Source organism: Bufo bufo, chromosome 5 (genome assembly GCF_905171765.1).
Source record: "Bufo bufo chromosome 5, aBufBuf1.1, whole genome shotgun sequence".
Lineage (NCBI taxonomy): Eukaryota > Metazoa > Chordata > Amphibia > Anura > Bufonidae > Bufo > Bufo bufo.
The window spans coordinates 386,665,786-386,682,706 of record NC_053393.1 but is presented as its reverse complement, the minus strand read 5'-3'; the positions used below and the strand labels follow the sequence as shown (position 1 = coordinate 386,682,706).

Below are 16,921 nucleotides of genomic sequence, written 5' to 3'. Positions count from 1 at the left end.
CCTCTCCACCCAATCAGATTTCAGCCATTGACCTCCCTTAGATGTGGTATCCCTTTTTCAGGCTCCCTCTCTGGCATGGAACCCTGATTCCCCATTACCCGTGATCACCATGGTAGGCGCATAAAAGAACATCGAAAGTTGATAGGGAAGATATCCAAATGGATCGTGGACGTCACAGGGACGAGCGATCAGGCAGAAGTTATCTAGAGTCAACAAAGCGGCAGCAGGGCCTCTCCTGTATAAAGTTTCCTAATCCAAAATACCGCAGTGACATTCCCTGTAATTTTTTATTACTCATTCCAATAACAGGGCATCTTAGGAGTCCTGTATTGTTATTTATCGTCACTACCTCCCCGAGTCGGGAGTGGGTAATTGCCGCGTGCCTCCTGCCTTCCTTCGATTTTCTGCTTTAATAATTTGTCCTACATCTCCACCCAATCAGATTTCAGCCATTGACCTCCCTTGGATGTGGTATACCTTTCTCAGGCTCCCTCTCCGGCATGGAACCCTGATTCCACGTTACCCGTGATCACCATGGTAGGCGCATAAAAGAACATCGAAAGTTGATAGAGAAAATATCCAATTGGATCGTGGACGTCACGGGGACGTGCGACATGGTGGAGCAGTATGTGTGCACACGCCTACATGTACTGACTGATGGGTCTGCCCCCTTCAACTTCTGGGTCTCCAAATTGGGCACATGGCCTGAGCTTGCCCTTTGCGCCTTGGAGGTGCTGGCCTGCCTTGCAGCCAGTGTATTTTCTGAATGTTTGTTTAGCACGGCAGGAGGGGGTAATCACAGACAAGCGCAGCCGCCTGTCCACAGCCAATGTGGACAAGCTCACGTTCATTAAAATGAACCAGGCAGGGATCCCACAGGACTTGTCCGTACCTTGTGCAGAATAGACATGTATTCCGGCCTCACCCAGCCATTGTTGTACTCCAGCGCAATTTCTCTTTGTTTTATTTTTTATATTTCCCAATGTTTTGGGGTCTACCCAAATTTAAACAAAATTAAATAAATAATAAAATTTAATTAAAAACAAAACAAAAAAAACAGTGTTGGCTACCTCCTCCTCCACCGCCGCTTCCACCTACAACACCACATCCACCGCCTCCTCAACCTCCTACTCCATATGGACCGCCTCCTCCTAGATCAAGATTATTATTTTTTATTTTTACGTATTTTATGTTATTTTAAGTCATTTCCCTATCCACATTTGTTTGCAGAGCACTTGCCATGCTCTTAACCACATTTTGCTGCCTTTTGCAGCCCTCTAGCCATTTCCATGACTTTTTTAGAGCCATTTTAGTGCTCCAAAGTTCAGCTCCCCATTGGGTCAAGTTTGGGTCAAGTTCGGGTCCCGAACTCAAACTATTTTGCGAAGTTCGACCGAACCCTTCCAGGTGTCCGCTCAACTCTAGTCAACACAAACTTACTGCTGACTCCTTCTTCACCTTGTCCGGGAGGCTCTACTTGTATAAGCGTTTAATAGAACAGATTCTGTAGACATCTATGTGAAATCTGCTGATGACAGTGTAAAAGGAGTGCGCTTCTTCTTGGTGCTAACATGGATCTGTAAGGCTGAGTTCATTCTTGAGTTATTTGGTCTGTTTTGGCCCTGAAACTGCCCAAACAAGTGAAGTGTGCAGTGATTCTAAAAGCGATGCCTGTCATCTGCATGACATATGGAATCACAGTATTATTTCACTACCAAAGCAGACTCCCTATGCGTGTTACTGCAAGGCATAGCGTTCTACACCACTATAAAGGCTCTCTTCAGCCAGGAAATAGCCGTTTTTTAACGTAATTTGCCATGAATAAATTCGGATTGAAGCTAATTTTTCCCAAAAAATTTGGCAAACCGGCGAATCGATATTTTTTTAAATTCGCTCCTCTCTTGTACTTAGTATTACTATACTCATACTACTTTTTCCATCTAGCTTATGGTTCTTTAAAAGACAACTGACCTTGGAGCATAAGGATTTAGAATCTCCTTCTGAGTCTTACCCTGTGCAGCTACAGACACAATTTATTTTACAGTAGTCTGTAATCAAAAACAGCGTGAGATTTGGAGAGCTGTTGCAGAGATTTGTTGCTTTGTTTCTCTATTTCTGAAATTGAACCTTTTGAGTGATACATACGTTTATTATGGAATTGCCATTTAATAAAAGCTGAACTTCTGAAACTCTGAGGCAGAGAAACACATTAAAGGGTCACATATAGAGTTGAGCGAACACCTGGATGTTCGGGTTCGAGAAGTTCGGCCGAACATCCCGGAAATGTTCGGGTTTCGGGATCCGAACTCGACCCGAACTTCGCCCCGAACCCGAACCCCATTAAAGTCAATGGGGACCCGAACTTTTCGGCACTAAAAAGGCTGTAAAATAGCCCAGGAAAGGGCTAGAGGGATGCAAAAGGCAGCAAAATGTAGGTAAATCCCCTGCAAACAAATGTGGATAGGGAAATGAATTAAAATAAAAATAAAATAAATTAAAATTAACTAATATCAATTGGAGAGAGGTCTCATGGCAGAGAATCAGGCTTCATGTCATAGCAGAGCATCAGGCTTCACGTCACCCACCACTGGAACAGGCCATTGTCAGATATTTAGGCCACCCACCACTGGAACAGGCCATTGTCAGATATTTAGGCCCCGGCACCCAGACAGAGGAGAGAGGTCCCATAGCAGAGAATCAGGCTTCATGTCATAGCAGAGAATCAGGCTTCATGTCATAGCAGAGAATCAGGCTTCAAGTCATAGCAGACAATCAGGCTTCATGTCATAGCAGAGAATCAGGCTTCATGTCACCCAACACTGGAACAGGCCATTGTCAGATATTTTTAGGCCCCGGCACCCAGACAGAGGAGAGAGGTCCCATAGCAGAGAATCAGGCTTCATGTCATAGCAGAGAATCAGGCTTCATGTCACCCAACACTGGAACAGGCCATTGTCAGATATTTTTAGGCCCCGGCACCCAGACAGAGGAGAGAGGTCCCATAGCAGAGAATCAGGCTTCATGTCATAGCAGAGAATCAGGCTTCATGTCACCCAACACTGGAACAGGCCATTGTCAGATATTTTTAGGCCCCGGCACCCAGACAGAGTCGAGAGGTCCCATAGCAGAGAATCAGGCTTCATGTCATAGCAGAGAATCAGGCTTCAAGTCAAAGCAGAGAATCAGGCTTCATGTCATAGCAGAGAATCAGGCTTCATGTCACCCAACACTGGAACAGGCCATTGTCAGATATTTTTAGGCCCCGGCACCCAGACAGAGGAGAGAGGTCCCATAGCAGAGAATCAGGCTTCATGTCATAGCAGAGAATCAGGCTTCATGTCACCCAATACTGGAACAGGCCACTGTCAGATATTTTTAGCCCCGGCACCCAGACAGAGGAGAGGTTCATTCAACTTTGGGTTGCCCCGCAATATAATGGTAAAATGAAAATAAAAAAAGGATTGAATGAGGAAGTGCCCTGGAGTACAATAATATATGGTTAAGGGGAGGTAGTTATAAATGTCTAATCTGCACAAGGGATGGACAGGTCCTGTGGGATCCATGCTTGGTTCATTTTTATGAACGTCAGCTTGTCCACATTGGCTGTAGACAGGCGGGTGCGTTTGTCTGTAATGACGCCCCCTGCCGTGCGGAATACACGTTCAGACAAAACGCTGGCCGCCAGGCAGGACAGCACCTCCAAGGCATAAAAGGCTAGCTCTGGCCACGTGGACAATTTGGAGACCCAGAAGTTGAATGGGGCCGAACCATCAGTCAGTACGTGGAGGGGTGTGCACACGTACTGTTCCACCATGTTAGTGAAATGTTGCCTCCTGCTAACACGTTCCGTATCAGGTGGTGGTGCAGTTAGCTGTGGCGTGGTGACAAAACTTTTCCACATCTCTGCCATGCTAACCCTGTCCTCAGAGGAGCTGGCCGTGACACAGCTGCGTTGGCGACCTCTTGCTCCTCCTCTGCCTTCGCCTTGGGCTTCCACTTGTTCCCCTGTGACATTTGGGAATGCTCTCAGTAGCGCGTCTACCAACATGCGCTTGTACTCATGCATCTTCCTATCACGCTCCAGTGCAGGAAGTAAGGTGGGCACATTGTCTTTGTACCGGGGATCCAGCAGGGTGGCAACCCAGTAGTCCATACACGTTAAAATTTGGGCAACTCTGCTGTCGTTGCGCAGGCACTGCAGCATGTAGTCGCTCATGTGTGCCAGGCTGCCCAGAGGTAAGGACAAGCTGTCCTCTGTGGGAGGCGTATCATCATCGTCCTGCGTTTCCCCCCAGCCACGCACCAGTGATGGGCCCGAGCAGCGTTTGGTGCCACCCCGCTGTGAACATGCTTCATCCTCATCCTCCTCCACCTCCTCCCCATCCTCGTCCTCCTCGTCCTCCAGTAGTAGGCCCTGGCTGGCCACATTTGTATCTGGCCTCTGCTGTTGCAAAAAACCTCCCTCTGAGTCACTTCGAAGAGACTGGCCTGAAAGTGCTAAAAATGACCCCTCTTCCTCCTCCTCCTCCTCCTCCTGGGCCACCTCCTCTTCCATCATCGCCCTAAGTGTTTTCTCAAGGAGACATAGAAGTGGTATTGTAACGCTGATAACGGCGTCATCACCACTGGCCATGTTGGTGGAGTACTCGAAACAGCGCAACAGGGCACACAGGTCTCGCATGGAGGCCCAGTCATTGGTGGTGAAGTGGTGCTGTTCCGCAGTGCGACTGACCCGTGCGTGCTGCAGCTGAAACTCCACTATGGCCTGCTGCTGCTCGCACAGTCTGTCCAGCATATGCAAGGTGGAGTTCCACCTGGTGGGCATGTCGTATATGAGGCGGTGAGCGGGAAGGCCGAAGTTACGCTGTAGCGCAGACAGGCGAGCAGCGGCAGGATGTGAACGCTGGAAGCGCGCACAGACGGCCCGCACTTTATGCAGCAGCTCTGACATGTCGGGGTAGTTGTGAATGAACTTCTGCACCACCAAATTCAGCACATGCGCCAGGCAAGGGATGTGCGTCAAACCGGCTAGTCCCAGAGCTGCAACGAGATTTCGCCCATTATCGCACACCACCAGGCCGGGCTTGAGGCTCACCGGCAGCAACCACTCGTCGGTCTGTTGTTCTATACGCCGCCACAACTCCTGTGCGGTGTGGGGCCTGTCCCCCAAACATATGAGTTTCAGAATGGCCTGCTGACGTTTACCCCGGCCTGTGCTGAAGTTGGTGGTGAAGGTGTGTGGCTGACTGGATGAGCAGGTGGAAGAAGAGGAGGAGGAAGCCGAGTAGGAGGAGGAGGCAACAGGAGGCAAAGAATGTTGCCCTGCGATCCTTGGCGGCGGAAGGACGTGCGCCAAACAGCTCTTCGCCTGGGGCCCAGCCGCCACTACATTTACCCAGTGTGCAGTTAGGGAGATATAGCGTCCCTGGCCGTGCTTACTGGTCCACGTATCTGTGGTTAGGTGGACCTTGCCACAGATGGCGTTGCGCAGTGCACACTTGATTTTATCGGATACTTGGTTGTGCAGGGAAGGCACTGCTCTCTTGGAGAAGTAGTGCCGGCTGGGAACAACATACTGTGGGACAGCAAGCGACATAAGCTGTTTGAAGCTGTCTGTGTCCACCAGCCTGAATGACAGCATTTCATAGGCCAGTAGTTTAGAAATGCTGGCATTCAGGGCCAGGGATCGAGGGTGGCTAGGTGGGAATTTACGCTTTCTCTCAAATGTTTGTGAGATGGAGAGCTGAACGCTGCCGTGTGACATGGTTGAGATGCTTGGTGACGGAGGTGGTGGTGTTGGTGGTAAATCCTCTGTTTGCTGGGCGGCAGGTGCCAACGTTCCTCCAGAGGCGGAGGAAGAGGCCGAGGCGGCGGCAGCAGCAGAAGAGGTAGCAGGGGGAGCCTGAGTGTGTTCCTTGTTTTTAAGGTGTTTACTCCACTGCAGTTCATGCTTTGCATGCAGGTGCCTGGTCATGCAGGTTGTGCTAAGGTTCAGAACGTTAATGCCTCGCTTCAGGCTCTGATGGCACAGCGTTCAAACCACTCGGGTCTTGTCGTCAGCACATTGTTTGAAGAACTGCCACGCCAGGGAACTCCTTGAAGCTGCCTTTGGGGTGCTCGCTCCCAGATGGCGGTGGCCAGTAGCAGACGGACTCTTTTGGCGGCGGGTGTTCTGCTTTTGCCCACTGCTCCCTCTTTTGCTACGCTGTTGGCTCGATCTCACCACTGCCTCTTCCTCCGAATTCTGAAAGTCAGTGGCACGACCTTCATTCCATGTGGGGTCTAGGACCTCATCATCCCCTGCATCGTCTTCCACCCAGTCTTCCTCCCTGACCTCATGTTCAGTCTGCACACTGCAGAAAGACGCAGCAGTTGGCACCTGTGTTTCGTCATAATCAGAGACGTGCTGAGGTGGTATTCCCATGTCCTCATCATCAGGAAACATAAGTGGTTGTGCGTCAGTGCATTCTATGTCTTGCACCGCTGGGGAAGGGCTAGGTGGATGCCCTTGGGAAACCCTGCCAGCAGAGTCTTCAAACAGCATAAGAGACTGCTGTATAACTTGACAGTTTCCCTGATATGCACGGGGGTGATGTGACAGACTGATGGGCTTGGTTTTCATGCGCCATCTGTGCGCTTTCTGCAGAAGACTGGGTGGGAGATAATGTGAACGTGCTGGATCCACTGTCGGCCACCCAATTGACTAATGCCTGTACCTGCTCAGGCCTTACCATCCTTAGAATGGCATTGGGCCCCACCAAATATCGCTGTAAATTCTGGCTGCTACTGGGACCTGAGGTAGTTGGCTCACTAGGACGTGTGGCTGTGGCAGAACGGCCACGTCCTCTCCCAGCACCAGAGGGTCCACTAACACCACCACGACCGCGTCCCTTACTAGATGTTTTCCTCATTGTTACCGTTCACCACAATAAGAAAAAAATTATTTGGCCCAATGTATTGAATTCAAATTCAGGCCTTTTTTTACAGGCACCAAACACTAGCTGGCTATCTATTTAGGTACCGTATTACACTAATACAGGCACAGCAGTAACAACAGATTTAGCTGAATATAAATTGTAGGCCTAGTTTTTAGGCCCTGGATGACAGGTATCCCTTTTACGGACAGAATTAGACTTGGAAATGCACGGTAGCGTGTGAAGTTATTGAGGATGACCCTATCCGCACCTTCAATCTAATATACCCTTTTATGGATAGATTTAACCTTGGCCTGATAGAGAAGAAACCACTAATTTAGGGAATTGCTAAGTTGGGAATTGTATTCAACCCAGAACAAAAACTGTGCTTCGGCAGACAGCAGACAGTATTACAATTGGCTAGCCAAGGCTGAAACACCAGATTTAGGGTACTGCTATTTTGGCAAAATAGCAAGCACAGCCAAGCCCCTGATGTAGGATATAGCAAAAAAAAAAAACACACTATTGATGGTTAAAAATGGACTTGGTGGCAGCTTGTGCTGGCGCACCACAAGACACAAAATGGCTGCCGATCACCCCAGAAAAAAGTGACTGAAAAACGCTCTGGGCAGCCTTAAAACAGTGAGCAATTGAATAACAGAGGTTATATGATACACAGCTGTATATCGATCACTTCAGTAAATAAATCCCTGCCTAATCTCGCCCTAACAGCAGCAGCTGCATCCTATCCCTACACTGATCAGAGCAGAGTGACGTGCGGCGCTACGTGACTCCAGCTTAAATAGAGGCTGGGTCACATACTGCACTGGCCAATCACAGCCATGCCAATAGTAGGCATGGCTGTGATGGCCTCTTGGGGCAAGTAGTATGACGCTTGTTAATTGGATGCTTTGCAGCCTTTCAAAAAGCGCCAAACACCGAACCCGAACCCAGACTTTTCCGAAAATGTATATATACAGTTCGGATTCGCTCATCCCTAGTCACATAGCTTTCATAAAACTTTTGATATGTCATAGAGGTATACCAAAAATAATTTGATCAGTGGGGGTCTGAGTGCTAAGACTTCCACCGATCGCTAGAATACGGAGAGTGTAGCACGCATAGCAGAATAGAATGCAAGACAGACTCAATAGAAAGTCTATGGGCACATCTCTCCATCTCCTTCAGTGAGCAGAAAGAGAGCTATATGTGAGCAATTCTCTCTCCTCGTTTTAGCGATTGGTGGGGGTCTCAACACTCAAACACCCACCAATCAAAATTTTTGATATTCCTCTATGACATATTAAAAGTTTTATAAAAACTCAGTGGCCCTTTCATTCTTGTAATAATGCAGATTAAAGCTCCATGATGGTCATTTACCAAGCCTTTAAGCCAGGTTTTTGGAATAAAAATTTGGTGCAAAAATTCCATGTGACTTTTCATATTTTATGCTGTTCTTGCCACTGTTTGAAAAAGTGGGCATAGTGTAACGGAAGGGGTCAGGGCCACCTCAGCAGACAGATTTACAATATTTTACTCTAGAAAAATAGGGTAAATTATAAATGAAATATACGCCAATTCATAGCTGGAGAAAATTTCAGTTTCAGAAGATGTAACAATTTATTAAGGTATGCATGCACCTCATGTTTATTTTTTTACTAAGATTCGTGCGTGAAATGCTATTCTTTGGCAAATGACCCCCAATGGGTTTGCATTAGGCTACTTTCACACTAGCGTTAATATTTTCCGGTATTGAGATCCGTCATAGGGTCTTAATACCAGAAAAAAACGCTTCCATTTTGTCCCCATTCATTGTCAATAGGGACAAAACATAACTGAACAGAACGGAATGCTCCAAAATGCATTCCGTTCCGTTCTCATACCGGAGAGCAAACCGCAGCATGCTGACACAATAGAAAATGAGTCCGTCCCCCATTGACTTTCAGTGGAGTTCAGGACGGATCCGTCTTGGGTATGTTAAAGATAATACAACCGGATCCGTTCATAACGGATGCAGATGGTTGTATTATCAGTAATGGAAGTGTTTTTGCTGAACCCTGCCGGATCCAGAAAAAACGCTAGTGTAAAAGTAGCTTCATGTGGGTATAGTATCTGCCCAAAAGATCTAAAATAAATTGCAATAATAATGACCTAATTGATTAACACTTGCTGTTGACCTATACCAGTCAAAGGAAATCATATTTTGTTCAGTATTGCAAATACTGTTGAACTGTAAAAATAATTTACTCTGTTTGTTTTCCACATATTACAGAACTGTCTGGCAGAGGTACAAATGTCATTCAGTTCTTTTTGAAGAGCAAACACAATTGTGATACTGTCATTGTGCTGCCTAGAAAGGTCCAGAATTTCCATTCAGTTCAATTTCCTGGCTTTAGACCTGAATATAACAATGCAAAATCTTGTGTTGCAGATTCCAGTAACGTGACTGCAGCTAGAGATGGGACAGAATGAAGAAAATATTAACATGAAAGCTACTGCTAAGTGATGAAGACACCATCTGTCCTGTGTCAAATGTTTGCCTGTGTCTCTTCCTACTATGTGTGCAGTCTATGGCTGCTTGTAGGCTTTAAACTTGGACAATCATCGTATGTTTTTTTTTAATGTTTTGCAACTTGTTGAAGGGCTTCCACTAAGGCACCATGACTGGTCAACTAAGTGAAGATACTTCAGAGTCTCCAAACCTAAACTCTGATGAGCTGGAGTGCAAGATATGCTATAACCGTTACAATTTAAGACAAAGGAAACCAAAAGTTTTGGGCTGTTGTCACAGAGTATGTGCCAAATGCCTTTATAAACTTGTGGACTGTGTGGAGTCTCCACAGTGTGTCATAGTGTGCCCATTTTGTAGGTTTGAGACACGTTTGCCTGAGGATGAAGTCAGCAGCCTCCCGGATGACAACAATATTTTACTCAACCTGGCATGCGGTGGGAGGGGAAAGTGCTCTGGAGACAATGCTACAGAGTTGCTGCTAACCCCAAAACGTCTTTCAACGCTGGTTACACCTTCGCACAGTTCTACCAACTGCCTGGTAATCACTATCATGGAAGTCCAGAGAGAAAGTGCTCCAGCCCTCAATGCTACTCCTGTGGTAGAGTTCTACAGGCCTTCCACATACGATCCTGTTTCAATGCCTCACAACTGGACAGTGTGGAACTGTACATCCTTAATCTGCCAAACCTCTGTGCGTGTCTTTGTTTGGTTACTAGGTCTACTCTACTTTAGTTCCTTGCCTCTAGGGATTTATCTGCTAGTTTCGAAAAAGGTAACTCTTGGAGTCGTTTTTGTCAGCCTTGTCCCTTCCAGTCTTGTTATACTAATGGTATATGGCTTCTGTCAGTGTGTCTGTCACGAATTTTTGGATTGTATGTCCACCTCATAAAATTTATGACCAGTACCCCCAATTATGTAATACCCCAAGTTATTGTGAGACAGACACACTATGTGCATTATGAGGAATAACATCTTACTACTTTACCTCTTGAGCAAGCACAACAAAGAAGACAAAGAATGAACAAATCTGCTCCTTTACTACACGACTAAAATTCTGAGAAAACGTTTAGCCTGTAAGTCAGAAGGAAACTGGCATTTACTGTATAAATACTGTATATCTTATACTAAAGTATGTTGGTTAGTCTAAGAAGTCTCTTTTATTATGGCACAATTGTTCTTTGCTACTTGAATTGCATTTTGTACTTTTATTGTAAATGAGTTAAGCTTTTCAATCTCTTGAAATGAGCAGTTGTTTTTTGCTAACATTTATTTTAGGATGGGATGTCCTCAGTGATTCCTGTCATTTTGAGCTAAAAAAAAGAAATATTACAACTTTTCTTTCTGACATATTTTTCTAATTTTGCATTGTCAAACTGAGTTTGCAAACGCATCAGGGTATCTGTCGTTAATACAGCAATACTCTAGACACATGACTTTTACTTGATGATAACTCAGGGAAAATAATGTCTATTCCTAACCTAGGAAATGTGATATTATTTGCTCTAATTTAATAGAGCTAGATGGACTTTGGCCTTGTGAAAACAGTGATGATTGTACGTTTGCATAGAATGCAGTGGTGTTAAGAATGTACTCTTTATAAAAGTTCTACACCAGGGATCTGCAGACCACCATCTAAATAAAACGAAAGGTTATCTCCACCCAAATCATAGACAATTCAGAATTCTGGCCAATGAACAAATGGCCAACTGTTCTGGATACAGATAAGGGGCTTTGAAAAAGGTATTTTTCCAGAAACAAGGCTACTCTTGTCCATATTTGGGAGGATAAAATCTCTCCTGATGGAGAGTGAGCACCTAGTAGGCATGAGGAGTCTTATAGGCAAGTCAATGATCCTCTGGATTCTGGGGAAAGATATGCAAATGATCTACCTTTCAAAAAAGAAAAGAAAGCTGAGCCTCTGATGCCACCAGATGTAAGGTAGTCATCCATGTTATGCTTCAAGGTCTGTTTATAGGATAGGCACTTTATATCTGGTAACATCAGAGGCTCAGTTGTGTTTTCTTTTAGGAAAGGGAGGTAATTGGCATACTCTTATCCAGTCGTGAAATAGAGAAGTAAGGGCCCCATAGCAAGGATCAAACCAGGCCCCAACACAGGACAGAAAGGTTTCTGCCTAAACCCTTTTCAATGACCCTTGGGCCATTTTTCCACTGCCTCATTTGCTAAAAGTTGTTCCTTTAGAGGTTCGCATCCTGACCAGGTTTTCACCTTCAGTAGTAGAGGAGATAATCCCAACTAAGACTGGGCCCCCTCTTTCCCTGGGCACCATAGCAGTCGCATGGTCTGCCACTATGGTAGTTACGCCCCTGCTCTTATCCATAGGCTGTGGCTGGTATTACAGTTTAGCTCCAATCACTTGAATGAGTAGCACTTTTATTGGAATAAAAAACTTTTCCTAGGCAACTTGTGTGTGCTACAAATGGAAATACTCATGTAATTTGCTCTACACTGGAACCACCACTATAACCACCGACAGCAGGATGCAGACCCCTGCACTGTGCTCATATCTGTCACACTTTATTATTCCGAATGCATATATGTGATGTTTTCAACATACACTGTGTGACATTGTCATTTCCTGTTTACTTGGCTGTAATTACCGCATAATACTCCAATGTATTATGCCACTGGAGGGGACAATTCTGTTTTAAATCTTGTTCTGCTGTGGAACTGTATTCACTGCAAATGGCACCCGCTGAAACAATATCATGGAAAATTCCATTAATATAAAATGGTTTGTGTCCTATATATGTATGTAAAATTAATGTTGCACATTAGATTTGATATGTACAGAGATATGTAGAGATCAAATTACTAGCGCATTTTTCCAATCCATTTAAAATATTAATAATGTGCAGTGAGCTGGAGCATCATCCGCTCGAAATACCGTGACCTTGGATGGGACAGAGTATATATATTGTTTAGGACAGATTTCTTAGTAATTAATCCACAATTTAAATTCCAAGTAGTGTATATGTTTCCCAAATGTACCATCATGGCCCTGGCCCTTATCTTATACGAGTGATCCATATAATTGGAATATACTCTGAACAAAAAATATAAACACAACACTATTGGTTTTGCTCCCATTTTGCATGAGCTGAACTCAAAGATCTGAAACATTTTCTACATACACAAAAGACCCATTACTCTCAAATATTATTCACAAATCGGTCTAAATCTGTGTTAGTGAGCACTTCTTTGCCGAGATAATCCATGCCAACTGATTAGACAGCATGAATATTGCACAGGTGTGCCTTAGACTGCCCACAATAAAAGACCACTCTGAATTGTGCACAGTTTTGCCATACTGGGGGGATACCAGTCAGTATCTGGTGTGGCCAACATTTGCCTCACGCAGTGCAACACATCTCCGTCGCATAGAGTTGATCAGGTTGTTTATTTTGGCCTGTGGAATGTTGGTCCACTCTTACTTCAATAGCTGTGCGAAGTTGCAGAATATTGGCAGGAACTGGAACACGTTGTCGTATACGCCTATCTAGAGCATCCCAAACATGCTCAATGGGTGACATGTCTGGTGAGTATGCTGGTCATGCAAGAACTGGGATGTTTTCAGCTTCCAGGAATTGTGTACAGATCCTTGCAATATGGGGCCGTGCATTATCATGCTGCAACGTGAGGTGATGGTCAAGGATGAATGGCACAACAATGGGCCTCAGGATCTTGTCATGGTATCTCTGTGCATTTAAAATGCCATCAATAAAATGCACCTGCGTTCATTGTCCATAACATACACCTGCCCATACCATAACCCCACCGCCACCATGGGCCACTCGATCCACAACGTTGACGTCAGCAAACTGCTCACCCACACGACACTGCCCTGAACAGTGAAAAGCGGGACTCATCCGTGAACAGAACACCTCTTCAACGTGCCAGACGCCATAGAATGTGAGCATTTGCTCACTCAAGTCGGTTACGACGACGAACTGTAGTCAGGTCCAGAACCCGATGAGGACGACGAGCATGCAGATGAGCTTCCCTGAGATGGTTTCTGACAGTTTGTGCAGAAATTCTTTGGTTATGCAAACTGATTATTGCTGCAGCTGTTTGGGTGGATGGTATCAGACGATCATGGAGGTGAACATGCTGGATGTGGAGGTCCTGGGCTGGTGTGGTTACACGTGGTCTGCGGTTGTGAGGCCGGTTGAATGTACTGCCAAATTCTCTGAAACACCTTTGGAGACGGCTTATGGTAGAGAAATGAACATTCATTGCAAGGGCAACAGCTCTGGTAGACATTCCGGCAGTCAGCATGCCGATTGCACGCTCGATCAAACCTTGCGACATGTGTGGCATTGTGCCGTGTGATCAAACTGCACATTTCAGAGTGGACTTTTATTGTGGCCAGTCTAAGGCACACCTAGGCAATATTCATGCTGTCTAATCAGCACCTTGATATGCCACACCTGTGAGGTAGAATGGATTATCTCGGCAAAGAAGAAGTGCTCACTAACACAGATTTAGACAGATTTGTGAGCAATATTTGAGAGTAATGGGTCTTTTGTGTATGTAGAAAATGTTTCAGATCTTTGAGTTCAGCTCATGCAAAATGGGAGCAAAACCAAAAGTGTTGCGTTTAGATTTTTGTTCAGTGTAATTAAAGGGGTTCTCCTATAATTAATGTAAAAAATGAAAATCAGACATCATATAGTACATGACATTCTCTTTGTAACAAAGATAGAACCAGCCCTGTACCTCACGTGGATCCAGAGATCTCCCCATTCATTGCTCCAATTGCTTTGCTAAAATTATATCAAGCTGGCAGCTGAAAGGGAGTGTCCTTTCTGCCGCATGCTGGGGAAAAGAAGGACTGGACAGTGTCTTTCTTCCTTCTCCTCATTCAGAACACATGCAAGCTTGGTGGAAATGTATGGCCAGCTTTTCACTGAACACTTCAAAGTGGTTGGGAAGTGCAAAGATAATAATGACCTATCTTTGTGATAGGTCATCAATATCAGATTGGCAGGGGTTCAACTGCTGGCACCCCGACGATCATCTGTTTAATGGGGTAGCGGCACTCGTGCTAGTGCTGCTTCCGCTACCTGCCTTTTGTCTCACTTGTAGAGGCGGTGGAGTGTAATTACAACTGCTCGTCCCATTCAAGTGAATAGGAAAAAGAGTTGTAACTATACTGCATGGCTGGTACAACGGAGATGGCGCACTGGTAATTTTAAAGTGGAAGTAGCACTTGCATAAGCACAAACAACTGATCGGTGGGGGTGCTGTGAGTTGGACCCCTGCTGATCTGATATTGATGACTTATCCTGAGAATACGTCATCAATGTCTTTGAATTGTACAACCCCTTTAAAGGGGTTCTCCAGGAATTATATAAAAATACTTAAATATTACTTCATTATACATATATTCCCAAATACCTTTCATTAGTTATAATGGCTCGGTTTGTCTAGGTAGCAATCATTAGAAGAAATAAAATGACTGCCGTCCTATTAGTGCACACAAAACCTGTCCTAATCACACAGCAGGACAAGTTACTACAGAGCACTGAGGTAAAGAGCTGCCTCATCCTCCTCTCTGCTCTGCTTGTCAGGGATTATGATCCTGAATACAGCTGATAAGATCTTTAGCTGAATCTCTGTAGGAATGGAGCTCATGAGAAGACATGAAGTACAGAGAAGACGGAGAGGACAGACTGCGGTAATATGGGGCTGTGGTAAAAGAGACTGCTGATTACTCCGTAGACAAAAACAAGCGATTTTGGAACATATTGATAATAAAGTAATATTTACGTATTTTCAGTAATTTTATTTTCTTAATTCTTAGAGAACCCCTTTAATCATGACTAGAAGCCAACATAATAATTAAAAGCTGTTTCTTCGACTTTGTATGGGAAACATTTATAGAGTAAAGTTACAAAAGCTCTGTTAATGCATCAGATGTATGCTGGAGCTATACATGAGGAATATTCCCTGACGTATTTCTCTGACATATGCCACTACATAGTGATACGGTTGGCAATTGGGCACAATGTAAAAAAAAATGTACTGTTCAGTACAAATTATTTTGTGGCGTCCCACTGTATAGGAAAGGGCATACCACCTTGATGGAGGCAAAAAGGGCACAAAAGAGGACTTACTTATTTCACCAAACGTGTTCACATATTGTTATATGAACACAGCCTAAGAAGACAATGTATGGCTAAAACAAGCATAAAGCATAAAACAAGCAAATTGTGTCAGATTGTGTCACAAGCATATTGTATCAGATTGTGTAAGAGAAAACGGATCCGTCCCCATTGACTTGCCTTGGGGGTCATGCCGGATCCGTCTTGCTCCTCATCCCAGGACAGAAAGCATACTACAACATGTTGCGTTTTGCTCTCCAGTATGGGAACGCAACTAAACGGAACAGAATGCATTTTTGAGCATTCCGTTCTGTTCAGTTCAGTTTTGTCCCCATTGTCAATTTTTTTCCCAGTATTGGGCCGCTATGACGGATCTCAATACCGGAAAACTAAAACGCTAGTTTGAAAGTAGCCTAATACATTAATACAATGATTTCCCCCTAAAAAGGTAAGAAATTGGCAATTTACCAAACAATAAAAAATTACTTTTCCAGCTGGTCTACCAGCAGTGGTAAAGTGGTTCTTCTCAGCTGTGGTAAGTCTACTAGATGTCTGCTTTACACCTTACAAGTACTTTAGAAAAGAGTTATTGTGACCTACAGCAAATATACACTCAGGTCCATAAATATTGGGAAATCAACGCAATTCTAACATTTATGGCTCTATATACCACCACAAATGATTTTAAATTAAACAAACAAGATGTGCTTTAACTGCAGACTGTCAGCTTTAATTTGAGGGTATTTACATCCAAATCAGGTGAACGGTGTAGGAATTACAACAGTTTGCATATGTGCCTCCCACTTCTTAAGGGACCAAAAGTAATGGGACAACTTGCTTCTCAGCTGTTCCATGGCCAGGTGTGTGTTATTCCCTCATTATCCCAATTACAATGAGCAGATAAAAGGTCCAGAGTTCATTTCAAGTGTGCTATTTGCATTTGGAATCTGTTGCTGTCAACTCTCAAGATGAGATCCAAAGAGCTGTCACTATCAGTGAAGCAAGCCATCATTAGGCTGAAAAAACACAACAAACCCATCAGAGAGATAGCAAAAACATTAGGCGTGGCAAAAACAACTGTTTGGAACATTCTTAAAAAGAAGGAACACACTGGTGAGCTCAGCAACACCAAAAGACCCGGAAGACCACGGAAAACAACTGTGGTGGATGACTGAATCATTCTTTCGTTGTGAAGAAAACACCTTTCACAACAGTGGGCCAGATCAAGAACACTCTCCAGGAGGTAGGTGTATGTGTCTCAAAGTCAACAATCAAGAGAAGACTTCTACAGAGTGAATACAGAGGGTTCACCACAAGATGGAAACCATTGGTGAGCCTCAAAAACAGGAAGGCCAGATTAGAGTTTG

The 16,921-nt window shown here is 44.7% G+C and overlaps 1 protein-coding gene across 2 annotated transcripts in view; it reads left to right on the top strand.

Moving 5' to 3' along the window:
- Positions 1-10,315, top strand: part of RNF182 (ring finger protein 182) — a 175,454-nt gene extending 165,139 nt beyond the window's left edge. For both annotated transcript variants that reach the window (XM_040432842.1, XM_040432841.1), the window contains exon 2: positions 9,346-10,315. In XM_040432842.1, coding sequence (XP_040288776.1) covers positions 9,575-10,315 — 741 coding nt within the window. In that variant the 5' untranslated portion in view covers positions 9,346-9,574. The remainder of the gene's footprint in view (positions 1-9,345) is intronic.
- The last annotated feature ends 6,606 nt before the right edge of the window (positions 10,316-16,921 follow it).